This window comes from Cicer arietinum, chromosome 1, assembly GCF_000331145.2.
Source record: "Cicer arietinum cultivar CDC Frontier isolate Library 1 chromosome 1, Cicar.CDCFrontier_v2.0, whole genome shotgun sequence".
Classification (NCBI taxonomy): domain Eukaryota; kingdom Viridiplantae; phylum Streptophyta; class Magnoliopsida; order Fabales; family Fabaceae; genus Cicer; species Cicer arietinum.
Window position 1 is genome coordinate 35,601,844 of NC_021160.2, and position 23,023 is coordinate 35,624,866.

The 23,023-nt window shown below is 40.0% G+C and overlaps 1 protein-coding gene across 1 annotated transcript in view; it reads left to right on the top strand.

Annotated features, from left to right (window-relative positions):
- Positions 1 to 6: 6 nt before the first annotated feature.
- Positions 7 to 23,023, top strand: part of LOC101511069 (uncharacterized) — a gene marked incomplete at its 5' end in the record, with an annotated part of 44,348 nt that continues 21,331 nt past the window's right edge. The window contains 16 exons of the mRNA XM_073365226.1: positions 7 to 48; positions 553 to 1,263; positions 1,452 to 1,560; positions 1,676 to 1,773; positions 1,953 to 2,108; positions 2,454 to 2,522; positions 3,307 to 3,429; positions 3,519 to 3,668; positions 3,808 to 3,939; positions 4,018 to 4,097; positions 4,202 to 4,296; positions 4,383 to 4,450; positions 17,116 to 17,217; positions 17,319 to 17,392; positions 18,253 to 18,360; positions 18,547 to 18,622. Of these exons, the coding sequence (XP_073221327.1) occupies positions 7 to 48; positions 553 to 1,263; positions 1,452 to 1,560; positions 1,676 to 1,773; positions 1,953 to 2,108; positions 2,454 to 2,522; positions 3,307 to 3,429; positions 3,519 to 3,668; positions 3,808 to 3,939; positions 4,018 to 4,097; positions 4,202 to 4,296; positions 4,383 to 4,450; positions 17,116 to 17,217; positions 17,319 to 17,392; positions 18,253 to 18,360; positions 18,547 to 18,622 (2,193 nt within the window). The remainder of the gene's footprint in view (positions 49 to 552; positions 1,264 to 1,451; positions 1,561 to 1,675; positions 1,774 to 1,952; positions 2,109 to 2,453; positions 2,523 to 3,306; positions 3,430 to 3,518; positions 3,669 to 3,807; positions 3,940 to 4,017; positions 4,098 to 4,201; positions 4,297 to 4,382; positions 4,451 to 17,115; positions 17,218 to 17,318; positions 17,393 to 18,252; positions 18,361 to 18,546; positions 18,623 to 23,023) is intronic.

Here is a 23,023-nt window from a genome sequence, read left to right on the forward strand (position 1 = left end):
TCTTTCCCCCCCGCCACAATCTCCCCCAATTTCCATCTCTTTTTCAAGGCACTCTCTCTCTCTCTCATTTCAAATTTTTATTCCATCACTTTACTCTTTTACTAATGTTCATTTCTAATTCATTATCATTTTTATTCTTCTTCTGCAACTTCAAAAGTTTTTTAATTCATTAAGTATTGTAGAAACAATGACATTTTAGGATTAAACGGTTATTTTGGTCCTAAATGTTGACGCGGTGTTATTATAATCCTCGAATATGTCGAAATTTCGAAAACGATCATTGTTAGTAATTTTAATTAGCAAAAACTAACTAGCAAAAGATACATTCAATTATTATTTCAATTTTACACCCAAAAAATAACATGTTGTATGCGAACTGAATTCACAAATGTTTTTTACTAAGTTCAAGTAAGTTACTTGAATTCAGTTCATGCAAGCTATTTGAGATATTGTATGACATATTCAAGGGTCCAAATTATTATGTACTCGACATTTTAATTTAACTATGATTTGGATAACAATGCTGAGATGATCAAACATTTCTGGTTTCAGGGAGATAAATTGCAATTGCATGATCAAATTGGTTCTTATATCATCCAAAGCGGGGAGTTTCTTGTCTTGGTTCCATTCGCCAAGAAGGAACCAACTCGGACGGAGAAACATGATGATTTGTTTTTCTCTTCTCCAAATGTTGCTTGCAATGCTTCAACTTCTAATCTTGCAGATACAACATGGTCCAATATAATGGAAGATTTGTCACAATTAGGCGATACTAATGAAAAAAAGGATGATAATAATGTATCTAATTTCGAAAAAGAAAAAGAGAAAACTGTAGACGTTGAAATGAAAAGGGGTTTGGGTTCTGAGAAGCAGATAGAGCTTCCTTATAATCTCATATTGAACTCACTGGATTATAACAGTGAGAGTGTTCTTGGAGAGCATAGTTGTGAGGTTTTTTCGAAGGTTTTGGAGTCGGTGAATTGTTTATCTGATCTGCCTCTTGGACACTGCAAGTTGTTCAGGAGAGCTTGTTTGAAGGGAGCTTTTTCCAATGATGGTGGTGGTGTTACTTGCTTGTGTCCACTGTGGTTGAAGATCCTTGTGAAGTCGTTTGCTTTCGCAAACATTTTTTCCGCATTTCTTCATTTACAGGGTAGGAATGTGACAACTTGTCTACTGGAAGAAGCTCTTGATCAGCTTGCAAAGTTCGGAGTCAAACTTGGCCTCCATGACATGAAGCATCTTTCCCTTCTTTGTCCTCATGTAAATTGATTGATTTTATCATTTTGATTAATATTTCTTTGGGGGGTTTGTGAAGGTTTATTTCTTTCATTTAAAAGATTGAATTTTTACATGCTTAATCACCTTATGATTCATGTTTAGATGTGTGGTATGCCTTATATAGTGTAAACTTAAGGTAAGGTCTAATTTGGGGATTGAATCCTTTGCAGTTAGTGTGTTTTGTAGATGACATTGGGAAGGTGTGTTTTGGTGATATCATTGTTGTAGTAAATCATTCAACTAGTAATGAAGATCAAATTGAACATAATCCTAAAAGAGGTACATGACATCAAAGATGTGTTCTGTTGTTTTGCAATGTTCAGTGACATTCTTTTCCATAAGGATTTTATTTATTTATTTTTTCCTATTTTGCTTGACATGTCCTGTTTAATAGCTCGCAAGTGGCTGCATGTTTCAAAGATCGTCGTTACATTAAAGAGAAGGGACAGTTCTTTCCGAAAATTTCTGGGGCGGGCTTTTGAGCAGCTTCAGGTACTCCCATTTTTTTTACATAAACCAGCATGAACGATCCATTGCATACTCATTTATATTGACTTGAAGTTTGCATTTGGTCTTATTGTAGTATATGTACTATGCGATCAAATAAAATGCCCATGTTAGTAATCAATGCGATCTTGAATAATGTGCATGACCATTGAACTTATTTGCAGTTTAAAATTGGAGACAAGATGAACGTGGGAATTTCCTTGGAAGAACTACTTGCAGCAGTCAAGGACCATGATTTTACCATAAAAGAAAACAAGTCAAAACATGTAAAGAGAAGCTCAACCTCCTCAAGACCTGACAAGGACTGCATTGGGTGCAATGTGTGTATTCATCTTGCGATACATCCATCCTAAATTTTTTAGTTCTCTGTATATAATCAAATCATGTAAATTTACCATCATAAAGATAAGCAGCATTAGGGGAAAATAAATTGCTGGTATTTATATTCTAAATGTAGCGCAATTTTTATTAATCCAAAGGTTTGGCTGCAATTTTTTTGGTCAATCTCCATTCAGTGTCATGATATTGCATACAAAACAAAATCATATGGCTGGGGTTAGAATTCAAAATTCAAGCATCTTGAGTTCATAGATGTTTAAATTATGCTGTTAGGATAGAATTGACTGTACAGTTCTAGTTCACATCACTTATTCTTGGCTTGGCAGGACACAAAGTCATTAATGGCTGTGGACATGGTTGAACATCTTAAGAAAGGAATTGGATCTGAAGGACAGGTTTTTTATTTTTTACTGTAATCAATGCTTCGTTCTTTTGGCAATATAACGCATGAAATCCTTAATTTACCATGATTTGCTGGATCTGCTGCCAATAGTGTACTGTAAAATACACAACCAATAATGTTTATTTTGTGAAAATGTATATGAAAAAACCTTTGAGTTAATCTGTGTGTCTCAATTACACACTGGAGAATAATATATAGTATACATATATAGAGTCAAGTACATGTATTATAATTTCTCAAATTTTGGTAAATGCATAACTACTCTATTTACAACCATTCTAGAGCGTAAAAATTATACAAACCAACCTTGTTAGATATATAATCAATCCGAGGACCTATCACTGATTTAGTGAAGACATCTGCCAGATGGTTATTTGAATTTACAAAGCTTTTCATTACGTCTCTCAATAACATATTCTCCTTAATGAAATGAGAATCTATCTAAATGTGTTTGTTCTCTCATAGCATTGGGTTCATCGGGTGAGCACATGGTATAGAGTTTCTCACCGGGCTAGATACTATATTGAGGTAGTGAAAATGAAAAACATTTGAATGAATCGACGCATCTCAATTAGACACCAGAGAATAATATATATACAGCGTCATGATTACAAGGATTATAATTTCCCTAATATTTGTTATTACATAATTATCCTATTTACAGTAATTCTAACTGTTTATAATTCAATTTGATCTTCTTTTTATCACTCATGAAAATGCATCAAGGCATGACTTACTTAGCTTAGTGCCAAAGCATGAATGTGTGGTTAATGCAGATTGTGCATATCAAAGACATATGTCCCAGAAAAGCCATTTACAGTGAGATCCCAGCTGAACTATCAGAGAAAATGAGATCTGCACTGAAGTATATTGGAGTTTCCAAATTGTATAGTCACCAGGTATGAGTTAAATGTGTGAAAATGTGCCTTAGTAGATAATAGTTTCTGACTTTAAGAATAAAACATTTTGTGCTGCTTGGTTTACATAGGCAGAGTCTATACAAGCCTCCCTTTTAGGAAAGAATGTTGTTGTGGCTACAATGACATCTAGTGGTAAATCTCTTTGTTACAACCTGCCTGTTCTAGAAGAGCTACTTAAGAATCCATCATCATGTGCTATGTACATATTTCCTACAAAGGTTTGTTCTCAGTTTGTTATTTAATTTCTTATTCTAAATTCCAAGTGCTTTAAGATAGTCATACACTCTCTCTCCCTCAATAATTTTTGTGTGGAGGTTGTTGTTGTAATTAGATAACTAAATTATTTCATGCTGGCAGGCATTAGCTCAAGATCAGCTAAGATCTTTGTTACGCATGACAAAAGAATTTGATGTTGACTTAAATATTGGTATATATGATGGTGACACTTCTCATAGTGAAAGGACATGGCTACGTGATAATTCTAGATTGGTAATCTAATAACTAGTTTCTCCTTTAAAACGGACAGATTATGGTGAAACACACTTCATTTTATATTATATACTGCAGTTAATCACAAATCCAGATATGTTACACATAACAATCTTGCCCTACCATCGGCGATTTAGCCGGATTTTATCGAATCTAAGGTATTATGTTTGGAATATACACCATATTGGTTTGGTTTACATGGAATATTGCTTAAAGGATTGTTATACTTATTGCGGTGGTTTACTCACTCTTAACCAATTAGGTTTCTGGTAATTGATGAAACTCATACCTACAAGGGAGCATTTGGATGTCATACCGCTCTTATATTAAGGAGGCTTAGGCGACTCTGCTCACATGGTTTGTGGCGCTTTCAGAAATGTCCATATTTATTGTTCTACTTAAATTTTAAATTGAAATGTGAACACAGTTTGTCTCAATTGCAGTATATGGAGCTGTTCCTTCTTTTATTTTCTCTACTGCAACTTCTGCGAATCCTCACGAGCATTCTATGGTATATACTTCTCTTAAATAGTAATTTTTATACACTCAGTATACATGCTGTTAGTCACAATGTGTCTGACCTACAACACATATCATAGGCACTAGAGAAATAGTGATAATAAGAGGGAAAAATCACTGTATTAATGCAGGTCATAGACATGTATGAAACTAATGGAAGTGATAACAGGGTCTGAATATGGAAATGGAAAGACAATGAATAGAATGTAGAGAAAGAAAATAGCCCAAGCAGTTAGAGTGTGCCTGCGTAGTCTTTTCTAGAAGTTCAAGACAATTCTATCCACTCCACACTACCCTCCACCCCCTTAAAGACACACCTTGTTTTCAATGTGGAAATTAGGAATCTGATCATGTTATGTAAGCAAGTTCTCCCACTTGATAAGAACTTCTTTAGTTCATATTGTAACTTGCAAGTGCTGCAGCTAGCTGTACCTTTAGTGCTAATGTTTGCCAAGTATGGAAGAAAGAGTTGACTGGTAACCTAAGTAGATACAAATTTCTTCAACAAGGAAACGTTGAAAACTGAATGCTCCTATGATTCAACTTCTGATTCAACATGTTAGGGGAAGTCCTCAATTTGACTAAATTTCATCAACCTAGGACATTTTCTCTCCCAACTTTCTCTTTGTTGGCTTTTAGAATCTCTTTCGAGTCTCCCTTTTTTAGTGTCATATTTGAAATTTCCAAGTTTTTAATCTCTTATTTGTTCTCATCTTCTATTGGATCTTGGATTTTGATGTTTCTGATCATGAAGTCGACAATCCTTTCCTTTTCTCAAAATTATCGCAACAAAAAATTCTACATCATATTACTGTTGTTGATGGTTTGTGTCAAAACTGTGATTCCCCTTAGTATTTTAGGCAGTTTTATATTTATTGTATTTCTGTAACAGTTTTATATTTATTGTACTTCTGTAACAGTTGTATCTTGCTATTATTAGGTTTATGTATTTAGGATCAATCCCATAATGACAGGGATCTGTTTTCCCTGGCTCATGTATATATATAGGTCCAGTGACCTCATAATAAAATATGAAAAAGAATATTATTCCTTCTAAATTTAAGATGGTATCAGAGCTCCTGATCCTTGGGAGCCTCTGACCGTGCCTGTAAACCCTAAGTTGCAGCCTTCATTGCTGCGCCACCTTTAAGCATTGTTGCAGCCTTCATTGCAGCGCAACCCTCCGTGCCTGTAAACCCTAAGTTGCAGCCTTCATTGCTGCGCCACCTTTAAGCATTGTTGCAGCCTTCATTGCAGCGCAACCCTCCGTGCCTGTAAACCCTAAGTTGCAGCCTTCATTGCTGCGCCACCTTTAAGCATTGTTGCAGCCTTCATTGCAGCGCAACCCTCCGTGCCTGTAAACCCTAAGTTGCAGCCTTCATTGCTGCGCTACCTTTAAGCATTGTTGCAGCCTTCATTGCAGCGCAACCCTCCGTGCCTGTAAACCCTAAGTTGCAGCCTTCATTGCTGCGCTACCTTTAAGCATTGTTGCAGCCTTCATTGCAGCGCAACCCTCCGTGCCTGTAAACCCTAAGTTGCAGCCTTCATTGCTGCGCTACCTTTAAGCATTGTTGCAGCCTTCATTGCAGCGCAACCCTCCGTGCCTGTAAACCCTAAGTTGCAGCCTTCATTGCTGCGCCACCTTTAAGCATTGTTGCAGCCTTCATTGCAGCGCAACCCTCCGTGCCTGTAAACCCTAAGTTGCAGCCTTCATTGCTGCGCTACCTTTAAGCATTGTTGCAGCCTTCATTGCAGCGCAACCCTCCGTGCCTGTAAACCCTAAGTTGCAGCCTTCATTGCTGCGCTACCTTTAAGCATTGTTGCAGCCTTCATTGCAGCGCAACCCTCCGTGCCTGTAAACCCTAAGTTGCAGCCTTCATTGCTGCGCTACCTTTAAGCATTGTTGCAGCCTTCATTGCAGCGCAACCCTCCGTGCCTGTAAACCCTAAGTTGCAGCCTTCATTGCTGCGCCACCTTTAAGCATTGTTGCAGCCTTCATTGCAGCGCAACCCTCCGTGCCTGTAAACCCTAAGTTGCAGCCTTCATTGCTGCGCTACCTTTAAGCATTGTTGCAGCCTTCATTGCAGCGCAACCCTCCGTGCCTGTAAACCCTAAGTTGCAGCCTTCATTGCTGCGCTACCTTTAAGCATTGTTGCAGCCTTCATTGCAGCGCAACCCTCCGTGCCTGTAAACCCTAAGTTGCAGCCTTCATTGCTGCGCTACCTTTAAGCATTGTTGCAGCCTTCATTGCAGCGCAACCCTCCGTGCCTGTAAACCCTAAGTTGCAGCCTTCATTGCTGCGCCACCTTTAAGCATTGTTGCAGCCTTCATTGCAGCGCAACCCTCCGTGCCTGTAAACCCTAAGTTGCAGCCTTCATTGCTGCGCTACCTTTAAGCATTGTTGCAGCCTTCATTGCAGCGCAACCCTCCGTGCCTGTAAACCCTAAGTTGCAGCCTTCATTGCTGCGCTACCTTTAAGCATTGTTGCAGCCTTCATTGCAGCGCAACCCTCCGTGCCTGTAAACCCTAAGTTGCAGCCTTCATTGCTGCGCTACCTTTAAGCATTGTTGCAGCCTTCATTGCAGCGCAACCCTCCGTGCCTGTAAACCCTAAGTTGCAGCCTTCATTGCTGCGCCACCTTTAAGCATTGTTGCAGCCTTCATTGCAGCGCAACCCTCCGTGCCTGTAAACCCTAAGTTGCAGCCTTCATTGCTGCGCTACCTTTAAGCATTGTTGCAGCCTTCATTGCAGCGCAACCCTCCGTGCCTGTAAACCCTAAGTTGCAGCCTTCATTGCTGCGCTACCTTTAAGCATTGTTGCAGCCTTCATTGCAGCGCAACCCTCCGTGCCTGTAAACCCTAAGTTGCAGCCTTCATTGCTGCGCTACCTTTAAGCATTGTTGCAGCCTTCATTGCAGCGCAACCCTCCGTGCCTGTAAACCCTAAGTTGCAGCCTTCATTGCTGCGCCACCTTTAAGCATTGTTGCAGCCTTCATTGCAGCGCAACCCTCCGTGCCTGTAAACCCTAAGTTGCAGCCTTCATTGCTGCGCTACCTTTAAGCATTGTTGCAGCCTTCATTGCAGCGCAACCCTCCGTGCCTGTAAACCCTAAGTTGCAGCCTTCATTGCTGCGCTACCTTTAAGCATTGTTGCAGCCTTCATTGCAGCGCAACCCTCCGTGCCTGTAAACCCTAAGTTGCAGCCTTCATTGCTGCGCTACCTTTAAGCATTGTTGCAGCCTTCATTGCAGCGCAACCCTCCGTGCCTGTAAACCCTAAGTTGCAGCCTTCATTGCTGCGCCACCTTTAAGCATTGTTGCAGCCTTCATTGCAGCGCAACCCTCCGTGCCTGTAAACCCTAAGTTGCAGCCTTCATTGCTGCGCTACCTTTAAGCATTGTTGCAGCCTTCATTGCAGCGCAACCCTCCGTGCCTGTAAACCCTAAGTTGCAGCCTTCATTGCTGCGCTACCTTTAAGCATTGTTGCAGCCTTCATTGCAGCGCAACCCTCCGTGCCTGTAAACCCTAAGTTGCAGCCTTCATTGCTGCGCTACCTTTAAGCATTGTTGCAGCCTTCATTGCAGCGCAACCCTCCGTGCCTGTAAACCCTAAGTTGCAGCCTTCATTGCTGCGCCACCTTTAAGCATTGTTGCAGCCTTCATTGCAGCGCAACCCTCCGTGCCTGTAAACCCTAAGTTGCAGCCTTCATTGCTGCGCTACCTTTAAGCATTGTTGCAGCCTTCATTGCAGCGCAACCCTCCGTGCCTGTAAACCCTAAGTTGCAGCCTTCATTGCTGCGCTACCTTTAAGCATTGTTGCAGCCTTCATTGCAGCGCAACCCTCCGTGCCTGTAAACCCTAAGTTGCAGCCTTCATTGCTGCGCTACCTTTAAGCATTGTTGCAGCCTTCATTGCAGCGCAACCCTCCGTGCCTGTAAACCCTAAGTTGCAGCCTTCATTGCTGCGCCACCTTTAAGCATTGTTGCAGCCTTCATTGCAGCGCAACCCTCCGTGCCTGTAAACCCTAAGTTGCAGCCTTCATTGCTGCGCTACCTTTAAGCATTGTTGCAGCCTTCATTGCAGCGCAACCCTCCGTGCCTGTAAACCCTAAGTTGCAGCCTTCATTGCTGCGCTACCTTTAAGCATTGTTGCAGCCTTCATTGCAGCGCAACCCTCCGTGCCTGTAAACCCTAAGTTGCAGCCTTCATTGCTGCGCTACCTTTAAGCATTGTTGCAGCCTTCATTGCAGCGCAACCCTCCGTGCCTGTAAACCCTAAGTTGCAGCCTTCATTGCTGCGCCACCTTTAAGCATTGTTGCAGCCTTCATTGCAGCGCAACCCTCCGTGCCTGTAAACCCTAAGTTGCAGCCTTCATTGCTGCGCTACCTTTAAGCATTGTTGCAGCCTTCATTGCAGCGCAACCCTCCGTGCCTGTAAACCCTAAGTTGCAGCCTTCATTGCTGCGCTACCTTTAAGCATTGTTGCAGCCTTCATTGCAGCGCAACCCTCCGTGCCTGTAAACCCTAAGTTGCAGCCTTCATTGCTGCGCTACCTTTAAGCATTGTTGCAGCCTTCATTGCAGCGCAACCCTCCGTGCCTGTAAACCCTAAGTTGCAGCCTTCATTGCTGCGCCACCTTTAAGCATTGTTGCAGCCTTCATTGCAGCGCAACCCTCCGTGCCTGTAAACCCTAAGTTGCAGCCTTCATTGCTGCGCTACCTTTAAGCATTGTTGCAGCCTTCATTGCAGCGCAACCCTCCGTGCCTGTAAACCCTAAGTTGCAGCCTTCATTGCTGCGCTACCTTTAAGCATTGTTGCAGCCTTCATTGCAGCGCAACCCTCCGTGCCTGTAAACCCTAAGTTGCAGCCTTCATTGCTGCGCTACCTTTAAGCATTGTTGCAGCCTTCATTGCAGCGCAACCCTCCGTGCCTGTAAACCCTAAGTTGCAGCCTTCATTGCTGCGCCACCTTTAAGCATTGTTGCAGCCTTCATTGCAGCGCAACCCTCCGTGCCTGTAAACCCTAAGTTGCAGCCTTCATTGCTGCGCTACCTTTAAGCATTGTTGCAGCCTTCATTGCAGCGCAACCCTCCGTGCCTGTAAACCCTAAGTTGCAGCCTTCATTGCTGCGCTACCTTTAAGCATTGTTGCAGCCTTCATTGCAGCGCAACCCTCCGTGCCTGTAAACCCTAAGTTGCAGCCTTCATTGCTGCGCTACCTTTAAGCATTGTTGCAGCCTTCATTGCAGCGCAACCCTCCGTGCCTGTAAACCCTAAGTTGCAGCCTTCATTGCTGCGCCACCTTTAAGCATTGTTGCAGCCTTCATTGCAGCGCAACCCTCCGTGCCTGTAAACCCTAAGTTGCAGCCTTCATTGCTGCGCTACCTTTAAGCATTGTTGCAGCCTTCATTGCAGCGCAACCCTCCGTGCCTGTAAACCCTAAGTTGCAGCCTTCATTGCTGCGCTACCTTTAAGCATTGTTGCAGCCTTCATTGCAGCGCAACCCTCCGTGCCTGTAAACCCTAAGTTGCAGCCTTCATTGCTGCGCTACCTTTAAGCATTGTTGCAGCCTTCATTGCAGCGCAACCCTCCGTGCCTGTAAACCCTAAGTTGCAGCCTTCATGTGGTAGATAGAAGATCAACTACTGGATACTGCACCTTCCTTGGTGGAGATCTAGTAACTTGGAAGAGCAAAAAACAGAGTGTAGTAGCTAGATCGAGTGCTGAAGCAGAATTTCGAGCAATGGCCCACGGAATATGTGAACTTCTATGGCTAAAGATTATATTGGAAGACTTGAAGATAAGGTGGAATGAACCTATGAGGTTATATTGTGACAATAAATCTGCAATTAGTATAGCCCACAACCCGGTGCAACATGATAGAACTAAACATATAGAGGTTGACAGACACTTTATCAAGGAAAAACTAGACAGTGGCATGATTTGCACACCATATGTATCCACTCAGAATCAACTTGCAGACATACTCACCAAGGGGCTGAACTGCATTAACTTTGAAGGAATTATATCCAAGCTGGGAATGGAAAACACCTATTCACCAGCTTGAGGGGGAGTGTCAAAACTGTGATTCCCCTTAGTATTTTAGGCAGTTTTATATTTATTGTATTTCTGTAACAGTTTTATATTTATTGTACTTCTGTAACAGTTGTATCTTGTTATTATTAGGTTTATGTATTTAGGACAGGGATCTGTTTTCCCTGGCTCATGTATATATATAGGTCCAGTGACCTCATAATAAAATATGAAAAAGAATATTATTCCTTCTAAATTTAAGAGTTTGAAAGCTAAAGTCTCGGGTATCAATCAAGTGACTCATGTTAGGTCTTAGAATAAAAGGGAGTTTGTTAGGATTGGAGTTAAGAAGTTAGTTAGGGGTTAGTTGTTAAGTTTGTTAGATTTTTTGTTTTAGTTGTTGTTAATCCTATGATTTATAAATAGGACTAACCTCCCTTTAGGAGAGAGGGTATGAATTCATTTTATGAAAGATGTAAACTAGAGAATACTCTAGTGAGGGAAGAATGCTCCCTGGGGGGTAGACTTGAGTGCAAGGTTATCTTATTCGTTGTAAACCTTTTGTATCTTCTCTTTCAATCTCAGTATACCAACAAGAAACACTTCATTTGTTGCAATCTTTATTTGTTTGAATTTGTTTTTACACCATTCCTCTAGGAATTCTTTCTTGCTAAAAGAAAGGATCCTAACAACTCCTCTCTCCTTATTATCCTTAAACTTTGTTTGCTTTGTGCCTGATTCTCCTTTGAATTTAATTTTAGTTAGTCAACTCACTCGCACTTTTGATTGCTCTTTCACCTTTACTGTTACTTATTTTTGTATTCAGGATCTAAGTATAGGGTGGACGATTAGCACCAGATATGAATCACATGATCTATACTATTTCTAGTCTCCATCTTCCATTGTCTGCACTACTACAAATTCTCCAAGTCTAATTCATCGCAGTCTAGGTCATCTAAATTTAAATAAGTTGAAGAAAATGGTTCCTGATTTCTCTCATTTGATGTCCTTGGAATGCGAGTCAAGTTAGTTAGGAAAACATGTTCATTCTATCATTCCAAGTCAAGGTCACCATCAACCAAATTCTCCCTTTGATCTTGTTCATTCTGATGTGTTGGGTCCAAGTCGCGTCACTTCTGTTTTAGGGTTCTGGTACTTTGTCACAAATTCCAGTCGCAAAGCATGGTCAAAACAGGAAAAGGGGAGGCAGATGATCACCAACAGACAAGTGGCATTGCAAACTGCAGCCGGCAAAGCGGTTCATGTTCCTCACGGACCAGAACAGGCACAGTTGTGATGGAGCGCGATTGAGGCAATGGCGCTTAGGTGTCTAGTAAATCAACAAATTTAGCTTTTAGTGAGGGTGTCAACAATGACCCAAAACAATTTTGAATCTAACATGCTGGAAATTCGTAATACAAAATCCTTGATTTGACCCACTATCCTCTAAAGCTACCAACACAACGCTCAACCTTCCTGAGATTTGGACTACATTGTTTGAATTATTGCTCAACTATTTTAATCCGCCAAAAAGCATCATCTGTAGAGAAAATTGAGCCTCCCCTTCCCTGTCTGACTGGTGGCACACATGTTCTAGAATGTGAGTTAGAAACTTGACTTGAAGCCATTTTTCTGCTTTGCTCCTCTCTTTATCTCCTGTTCTTGCCCTACTTGTTTGGTGATTTTTGATGTTGATGTTGACCTTGGGTATATCCTCGTCTGTTGTCCTCTTTAAGAAGTTTCTAGTCTCTTTCAGCTGCATTTGACTTTTGTTTCTGCATGGACCAAATTCTTCTCCAAACTATCCACTTTTGATTACATTGCAGCTCTCGTTGTTACCATCCATAGCCTCCTTAGATGGTACATTTGATACCAAATAGTATGTATCGGATAAATAGCAATAATGGAAATGAAATTCATTATTTTTATGCTGATTTTAGGCCTGTAGTAAGGTGATAATAGAATATGAATATGGAAAACCGAAAGAAAAGAAGTATAATGCTGAGAAAGAAAAATATCCCAAGCAGTTAGAGAGTGCTTAGTCTCTTGTCAAGGTTCTAGGCGATTCTCACCCTGTTTTGCACCACTCCACTATCAGATCATATAACTGAAGACAGTAGAATCCTCCCTCTCTCCCCACCCCTTGCCAACTCAGAAATTAGTAACTTAGGTGGTGACATTGTCTTCTCTTTCTCCTGGCTATGATTCCCTATACTCCCTTTGGCTCCTTACTGTAAAATATGTTTTCTGTGTTTATTGTTTGTCTTAAACAAGATCACACATCTTCTATTTATATTGAGGTTACAATAATTATATTCAAATATTAGGGACTTGTATTTGACTAGAAGTTCTACCAATGAACCTAGGAAATTGTACAGTCAAAGAATAACAAATCATACTTTGAATTCTAGCACTCGTCCTCAAGCTGGAGCATAAATATCATATGCACCAAACTTGTTACATATAGATTCAACTCGAGGACCCCTAAGTGACTTAGTGAATACGCAGCCAATTGATCATTCGAACCAACAAAATTAGTTGTGATTTCTCCCGAAAGAACTTTGTCTCTTACAAAATGACAATCGATCTTTATATTACGTGCACTGTTGTTATTCTTAGGGTTCTATCAACATTCATGATTATTGTTGAAAATATATTTATATTTATTACATATCATGTAAATAGGAATAATATGTCGCATATTTATTTTTGTATTTATTGCCTTGAGCCTATATAAAAGAGACTCCGTTGTGTAGTTCAGACACACGATTTCACCATATGTCTCTCTCATTTTCTCTTATTCAACATGGTATCTAGAGTCTATTAAGAAGACAACCCTATACTGTGATTACCTTGGGACCCACTGTCCTTCGGTGAGATTTTTTTTTTCTTCGGTAAACCGTGTCTCAATTCCGGTTTACCCTTTCTTTGTCGCTTGTCGTTCATTTTTTCAGTAAATCAGTCCACTGTTCATCGCACATCGCGTCGACACTATTCATCGCAAAAAAAAAAAAACTCTTCCGCCACTGTTTCGCTGTTGGTTTTAGGTAATTGCTTATTGACTATGGCTACTTATGAAGATTTTCTTCGGCGGGTAGAGTATTGTCAGAACTCGAGTTGCGCTCTTTCGGCCGTACAAAGTGGTAATTCACCTGTTTGCATCTCACCTTCTCGTAGCCCATAGATTCTCGATTCTGGTACATTTGATCACATTACTGGTAATAATACTCTTTTCTTCTCTCTCACAACATCTGATTATTTACTTAGCATAGTCTCAGCCAATGGTTCCCAAACATAGTCTTAAGGGATTGACACTGTCCAAATCCTCCCTACTCTGTTAGTTAAATCTGTCCTTTATGTGCCTGTATGTCCATTTAATTTAATTTCTATCAGTCGATTGACTCATTCTCATGACTTTGTTGTCACATTTACTAATTGCAATGTTACTTTGCAAGACCGAATATCAGGACGACAAATTGGTGTCGAATGTGAGTCTAATGGCCTTTATTATCTCTCAAACCCATCAACAGCATGCCCTACCACATATTCTCCTCTTACTATACATGCTCGGTTAGGTCATCCGAGTCTTCCCAAACTTCAACAATTAGTACCTAATCTAACCAAATTATCTAGCTTAAAATGTGGGTCCTGTCAGTTAGGGAAACGCACTCGTAGTCATTTCACTGATCGAGCTAATAAACGAGCTTCCTCCCCGTTTACTTTAGTTCACTCAGATGTTTGGGGTCCATCTCGTACTATTTCCACACTTGAGTCTAGATATTTTGTTACCTTTATCAATGATTTTTCCCGTTGTACGTGGTTATTTTTAATGAAAAATAGGTCTGAATTATTTTCTATTTTTGAACAATTTTATAAGGAAATTAAAACTCTATTTGGTGTATCCATTCGCACTTTGCGCAGTGATAATGCCCGTGAATATCTGTCCCATCAATTTCAAAATTTTATGATCTCTAATGGCATTCTTCATCAAACATCTTGTGCTCATACACCTCAACAAAATGGGGTAGTCGAACGCAAAAATCGGCACCTTATTGAAACCACTCGTACTCTCCTTCTTCATGGTAATGTACCATCTCGCTTTTGGGGTGATGCTGTTCTAACGGCGTGCTATCTTATAAACCGCATGCCTTCGTCTGCTCTTGATAACAAAGTCCCTCACTCGATCCTCTTCCCTGGTACCCCTCTTCACTCACTTCCTCCTCGGGTCTTCAGATCTACATGTTTTGTCCACAATCTCACTCCTGGTCTTGACAAACTTTCACCTCGATTATTAAAATGTGTCTTTCTTGGTTATCATCGGTCCCAAAAAGGTTATCGTTGTTATTCCCCTAATCTTCGACGATATCTCATATCGGCTGATGTCACATTTTTTGAGTCTGTTACATACTATGAGTCGCTTCCTGATCCTTTGTCTGCAATTATTCCTCTAGATCTACCAAAGTCTATTTCACCTTCTTTTTTACCACTAGAGCCTATTACATATACCCCACCTGAGACACCTCCGGTAGCCCCTCCTATTGTCCCACTTGAGACTCCTCTTATTGATCCTCCAACTGTACAACCTCTTCAGACATACCGTCGTCGTCAACCACCATCGGTTGTACATGTCCCTACACCTGTTCTTGATACTGAGGTCATTCCAGATGCTCTTTCACCGCCACCACCTTCTTTATCGGATCCGACCCTTGATATTCCTATTGCTATTTGTAAAGGTATACGTCCTACTCGTAACCCATCACTTCATTACATTGGCTTGAGTTACCATCGTCTTTCTCCTTTGCATTATACTTGTTTGTCTTCCCTATCTTCTGTTTCTATTCCTAAATCTCCAGGTGAAGCTTTATCTAACCCAGAGTGGAGACAAGCAATGATTGACGAGATGTGTGCACTTTAGAGTAGTGGTACATGGGAATTGGATCCTTTACCGTCTGGAAAGTCTTTAGTAGGATGTCGTTGGCTTTATACGGTGAAAGTTGGTCTTGATGGTAAGATTGATCGTTTTAAAGCTCATTTGGTGGCAAAAGGGTACACTCAAGTTTTCGGCCTCGATTACAGTGATACTTTCTCCCCTGTGGCTAAGATGGCCTCTGTTAGACTACTCCTCTCTATTGCAGCCATCAGACATTGGTCTCTGATATTAAAAATGTTTTTTTGCATGGTGACCTTGAAGAAGAAGTGTATATGGAACAACCACCTTGATTTGTTGCTCAAAGGGAGTCCTCTACTATGGTTTGTCGACTTCAGAGGTCTCTCTATGGTCTTAAACAGTCTCCTCAAGCTTGGTTTGGTAGATTTAGCACAATAGTGCAACAATTTGGAATGATTCGAAGTGAAGCTAATCATTCTCTTTTCTATCGCTACTCAACCCAAGGGTGCATTTACTTGATTGTCTACGTAGATGATATTGTCATAACTGGTAGTGATCAGCAGGGCATACTCCAGTTGAAACAACATTTATCTCATCAGTTTCAAACTAAAGATCTTGGCAAGCTCCGCTACTTCTTGGGTATTGAGGTAGCCCAATCTAAGGACGGCTTAGTAATTTCACAAAGAAAATAAGCCATGGATATTCTTGAAGAGACAGGTTTGTTGAATGCCAAGCCGGTTGACACTCCTATGGATCCAATTGTCAAACTTCTACCTAATCATAGGGAGCCATTTTTAGATTCAGGGAGATACAGAAGATTGGTTGGTAAATTAAACTACCTCACAGTCACCCGTCCAAACATTTCTTTTGCAGTCAGTGTGGTAAGCCAATTCTTAAACTCTCCTTGTCAAGAACACTGGGATGCTGTGATATGAATCTTGAAATACATTAAAGATGCTCCAGGAAAAGGTCTAATTTATGAAAATAGAAGACATACTCAGATAGTTGGTTATTCAGATGCCGATTGGGCAGACTCACCCATTGATAGGCGATCCACTTCTGGGTATTATGTACTTCTTGGAGGAAACTTAATATCTTGGAAGAGTAAGAAACAAAGTGTAGTTGCAAGATCTAGCGCTGAAGCTGAATACAGGGCTATGGCATTAGTGACCTGTGAGCTCATTTGGTTGAAACAGTTACTCAAAGAGCTTCAATTTGAAGAGGCAACACAAATGACATTAATATGTGATAATCAAGCAGCATTGCACATTGCCTCTAATCCGGTTTTTCATGAGAGGACCAAACATATTGAGATAGATTGTCACTTTGTAAGGGAGAAGAACGAATTAGGCGACATCACCACTAGCTTTGTTAATTCCAATGATCAATTGGCAGATGTATTCACTAAGTTACTGAGAGGTCCTCGAATCAGTTATATATCTAACAAGCTTGGTGCATATGATTTATATGCTCCAACTTGAGGGGGAGTGTTGAAAATATATTTATATTTATTACATATCATGTAAATAGGGATAATATCTCCCATATTTATTTTTGTATTTATTTCCTTGAGCTTATATAAAACAGACTCCGTTGTGTAGTTTAGACACACGATTTTACCATATGTCTCTCTCATTTTCTCTTATTCAACAATTATGTTGTCTTTTATGTGATTATAAGTTTGTTTTGTAACCTTCTTAAAACTACTATACTGCTGCACTAACCATGAATTTCTATGTTCCAGGAACTTGCAAATTTACCCACAGTGGAGTTATTTCAGAATGATGGAAGTCCATCTGCAAGAAAACTTTTCATCCTTTGGAATCCTGTTTTGCGCCCAAAAGCTGTGTGTTGAAGTTCTATTGTTTTTGTTGAGTGATGTAGCTCTAGTAGTGGTAACTGAAGACATATTTTAACAAACTAAATGCTGTTACTACTTGACTGCAGATATTGAAGAAAGCTCGGTTTGCTATGGATAATGATGAATTGGTGGATGAAAATGATAATTTAGTTCGTTCAAGGTGATAATTCCCATATGTATAACCTTATAAAATTTAGTAACTATTGATTTGAGGCATGCGAGCTTATTTTGACCTGCTTGCTGTGATTAATGAAAATACAGTTCAAGCTTGAGTCAAGTGTTACTGACCAACTTTTCTTAAAGCTTAAGCTAATATTAGATGGAGCCTTGGAATTATTTATACCTTTAATATTCCAAGCTTGTTGGGATGATACAACAACAGAATAACCAAGCTTGTTCCCCCAAGGTGGTGTTAACTATATGGATCAATCAACACCATAAAGTCCTTACATGTATTTGGTTCAGAAATAGACTATAAACCTGTACATTGCTCTTGTTTGTATTATGTGGCACACAATTTGGTGATTGGTGACACTTTAATTGATGGACCATGACATCCCGTCATATTTTTGTAGAACATAGTCCACCATTGAAAAAGTTAGTCATGACTAGTAATGATATTTCAAGATGCTAAACAAGTTTGATAACAAGTCTATGATGTTCGTTCTTCGTGGTCTCACAAATTAAAGGAGTTTATTCCCAGTCTAGTTCTCAAGTCTCAACAATGTAAAAAAGGACATTGATGTGGATAGTTTTTCTCCCCTTCGAATTGTTCTATTATTCACGTTGTTGGACCATGTCTGTTTCGTAATTTCATCTTCAAATTTAGAGTAGTTAACTATGAGAGTTAAGTATATTTTACAGTGTCCTCCATATTTGATGTAGTGCTTACCATCAAATCAAGTAAATATGAAATTGTTGATACTGAATAAGTTTACATTTTGTACACATTTTCTCAGTTTATAGTATTCTTAAGTAACTGAAGTTTTCATGCATTGTGCCCGGTTATTACTTTTGCAGCCCAATCGTGGATGTTTCACGCCTTCTTGCAGAAATGGTTCAACATGGTCTTCGCTGCATTGCATTTTGTAAATCACGGAAACTTTGCGAGCTTGTTTTATCGTATACGTATGTAAAATTAATTTCATCTACTTGTATATTTTGGTAGAATTGATGTTAGGATAGAATTTTTTGCTTTTCCTAAACTCTGTTTGTTATCTGATATCCATTTGGAATTGGAATTCAAGTTAATGGCTATTTAGTTGCTACGAAATAAAGGTTCCCTCGCATCTGAATTGATTTAAAATGACACAGACGTGAGATTCTTCATGAGACAGCGCCGCATCTACTGGACTCCATATGTGCGTATCGTGGTGGCTACATTGCAGAGGTCAATTTTACGTCATTCTTCACCTTTTCTGGTTATAAATGTTGGCACTTAATGTGTTTATGCAATTATATGCTTATGTGTGTGCATACAATCTGTCTGCATGTTATGTTCATGTAACTGGATTTCGAAACAGTCCCACTATTCTGACACAAGTTGACACCATATGGGCGGCACCGTATGATACTGATCGCGTAATGCCACACAGTTAATGACATGCAAATACTTGGTTAATTCAGTTCATTACATGGTCAATGAATTATCAATTTTTTAAGACAATTCTTTTTTCTTTCACAATCCACTAAAAAGTATGGTCAATGACGTGCAAAGGATTTTGAACCTAGTTGAGAGCCAACTCTTGATAGAACCTTGGATGAGGGACTTACAGCAGGCAACTGCCAAGTTCTTCTGTGGTGGAAAAACTAAGATTTGTCAGAATTTGGTTCTACACATATTCAAAATCCTTGTGAAGGCCAAGAAGGATTAAGACCGTGACAAATGACTTTGTTATCATCAAAATATTAGAGGGTCAAACTTTATGAGTTGGGTTCCAACAAGTTCTAATACCTGCTAGTCTTCAGAGAGAAAGACTGAAACTGGTTTTGAATTTACACTCAATATGTTTATGCATATATGTATTCTCAAGAATTAGAGTAAAATCATATTTATTGAATTGAAATATGTTGGCAATACATCAGATATATATATATATACACTAGATTACTAAACAACCAAATCCTATTAGTATTCATATATAACAAAATTTCTATTAGGACTCATATATAACTAAATCCCTACTAGTACTCCTATTCAACTGAATCCCTATACTTGAGGGATATTAAACAGAAACAGATTTTGACACTCCCCCTCAAGCTGGTGAATAGGTGTTCTCTATTCCCAGCTTGAATACTGTTGAATAAGAGAAAATGAGAGAGACATATGGTGAAACCGTGTGTCTGAACTACACAACGGAGTCTGTTTTATATAGGCTCAAAGCAATAAATACAAAAATAAATATGGGAGATATTATCCCTATTTACATGATATGTAATAAATATAAATATATTTTCAACACTCCCCCTCAAGCTGGAGCATATAAATCATATGCACCAAGCTTGTTACATATATAACTGATTCGAGGACCTCTTAGAGACTTAGTGAATACATCTGCCAATTGATCATTGGAATTAACAAAACTAGTGGTGATGTCGCCTGATTCGATCTTCTCCCTTACAAAGTGACAATCTATCTCAATATGCTTGGTCCTCTCATGAAAAACTGGATTAGAGGCAATGTGCAATGCTGCTTGATTATCACATATTAATGTCATTTGTGTTGCCTCTTCAAATTGAAGCTCTTTGAGTAACTGTTTCAACCAAATGAGCTCACAAGTCACTAATGCCATAGCCCTGTATTCAGCTTCAGCGCTAGATCTTGCAACTACACTTTGTTTCTTACTCTTCCAAGATATTAAGTTTCCTCCAACAAGTACACAATACCCAGAAGTGGATCGCCTATCAATGGGTGAGCCTGCCCAATCGGCATCTGAATAACCAACTATCTGAGTATGTCCTCTGTTTTCATAAATTAGACCCTTTCCTGGAGCACCTTTAATGTATTTCAAGATTCGTATCACAGCATCCCAGTGTTCTTGACAAGGAGAATTTAAGAATTGACTTACCACACTGACTGCAAAAGAAATGTCTGGACGGGTGACTGTGAGGTAGTTTAATTTACCAACCAATCTTCTGTATCTCCCTGAATCTAAAAATGGCTCCCCATGATTAGGTAGAAGTTTGACGTTTGGATCCATAGGAGTGTCAACCGGTTTGGCATTCAACAAACCTGTCTCTTCAAGAATATCCATAGCATATTTTCTTTGTGAAATTACTAAGCCGTCCTTAGATTGGGCTACCTCAATACCCAAGAAGTAGCGGAGCTTGCCAAGATCTTTAGTTTGAAACTGATGAGATAAATGTTGTTTCAATTGGAGTATGCCCTGTTGATCACTACCAGTTATGACAATATCATCTACATAGACAATCAAGTAAATGCACCCTTGGGTTGAGTGACGATAAAAAAGAGAATGATCAGCTTCACTTCGAATCATGCCAAATTGTTGCACTACTGTGCTAAATCTACCAAACCAAGCTCGAGGAGACTGTTTAAGACCATAGAGAGACCTCTGAAGTCGACAAACCATGGTAGAGGACTCCCCCTGAGCAACAAACCCAGGTGGTTGCTCCATATACACTTCTTCTTCAAGGTCACCATGCAAAAAAGCATTTTTAATGTCAAGTTGATGTAGAGACCAATGTCTGATGGCTGCAATAGAGAGGAGTAGTCTAACAGAGGCCATCTTAGCCACAGGGGAGAAAGTATCACTGTAATCGAGGCCAAAAACTTGAGTGTACCCTTTTGCTACCAAACGAGCTTTAAAACGATCAATCTTACCATCAGGACCAACTTTCACCGTATAAAGCCAACGACATCCTACTAAAGACTTTCCCGACGGTAAAGGAACCAATTCCCATGTACCACTACTCTGAAGTGCACACATCTCGTCAATCATTGCTTGTCTCCACTCTGGGTGAGATAAAGCTTCACCTGGAGATTTAGGAATAGAAACAGAAGACAGGGAAGACAAACAAGTATAATGCAAAGGAGAAAGACGATGGTAACTCAAGCCAATGTAATGAGGGGATGGGTTACGAGTAGGACGTATACCTTTACGAATAGCAATAGGAATATCAAGGGTCGGATCCGATAAAGAAGGAGGTGGCGGTGAAGGAGCGTCTGGAGTGACCTCGGTATCAAGAACAGGTGTAGGGACATGTACAACCGATGGTGGTTGACGACGACGATATGTCTGAAGAGGTTGTACAGTTGGAGGATCAACAAGAGGAGTCTCAAGTGGGACAGTGGGAGGGGCCACAGGAGGTGTCTCAGGTGGGGCATACGTAATAGGCTCTAATGGTAAAAGAGAAGGTGAAATAGACTTTGGTAGGTCCAGAGGAATAGTTGCAGACAAAGGATCAGGAAGCGACTCATAGTATGTAACAGACTCAAAAAATGTGACATCAACCGATATGAGATATCGTCGAAGAGTAGGAGAATAACAACGATAACCTTTTTGGGACCGATGATAACCCAGAAAGACACATTTTAATGATCGAGCTGAAAGTTTGTCAAGACCAGGAGTGAGATTGTGGACAAAACATGTAGATCCGAAGACCCGAGGAGGAAGTGAGTGAAGAGGGGTACCAGGAAAGAGGATCGAGTGAGGGACTTTGTTATCAAGAGCAGACGAAGGCATGCGATTTATAAGATAGCACGCCGTTAGAACAGCATCGCCCCAAAAGCGAGATGGTACATTACCATGAAGAAGGAGAGTACGAGTGGTTTCAATAAGGTGCCGATTTTTGCGTTCGGCTACCCCATTTTGTTGAGGTGTATGAGCACAAGATGTTTGATGAAGAATGCCGTTAGAGGTCATAAAATTTTGAAATTGATGGGACAAATATTCACGGGCATTATCACTGCGCAAAGTGCGAATGGATACACCAAATTGAGTTTTAATTTCCTTATAAAATTGTTCAAAAATAGAAAATAATTCAGACCTATTTTTCATTAAAAATAACCACGTACAACGGGAAAAATCATCGATAAAGGTAACAAAATATCTAGACTCAAGTGTGGAAATAGTACGAGAGGGACCCCAAACATCTGAGTGAACTAAAGCAAATGGGGAGGAAGCTCGTTTATTAGCTCGATCAGTGAAATGACTACGAGTGTGTTTCCCTAATTGACACGACTCACAATTTAAGCTAGATATTTTGGTTAGATTAGGTACTAATTGTTGAAGTTTGGGAAGACTCGGATGACCTAACTGAGCATGTATAGTAAGAGGAGAATATGTGGTAGGGCACGCTGTTGATGGGTTTGAGAGATAATAAAGACCATTAGACTCACATCCGACACCAATTTGTCGTCCTGATATTCGGTCTTGCAAAGTAACATTGCAATTAGTAAATGTGACAACACAGTCATGAGAACGAGTCAATCGACTGATAGAAATTAAATTAAATGGGCATCCAGGCACATAAAGGACAGATTTAACTAACAGAGTAGGGAGGATTTGGACAGTGCCAATCCCTTGAGACTGTGTTTGGGAACCATTGGCTGAGACTATCCTAGGTAAATAACCAGATGTTGAGAGGGGAGAAAAGAGTCTTATTACCAGTAATGTGATCAGATGCACCAGAATCGAGAATCCATGGGCTATGAGAAAGTGAGATGCAAACAAGTGACTTACCACTTTGTGCAGTTGAAACAACGGAACTCGAGTTTTGACAATACTCTAACCACCAAAGAAAATCTTCATAAGTAGCCATAATCAATAAG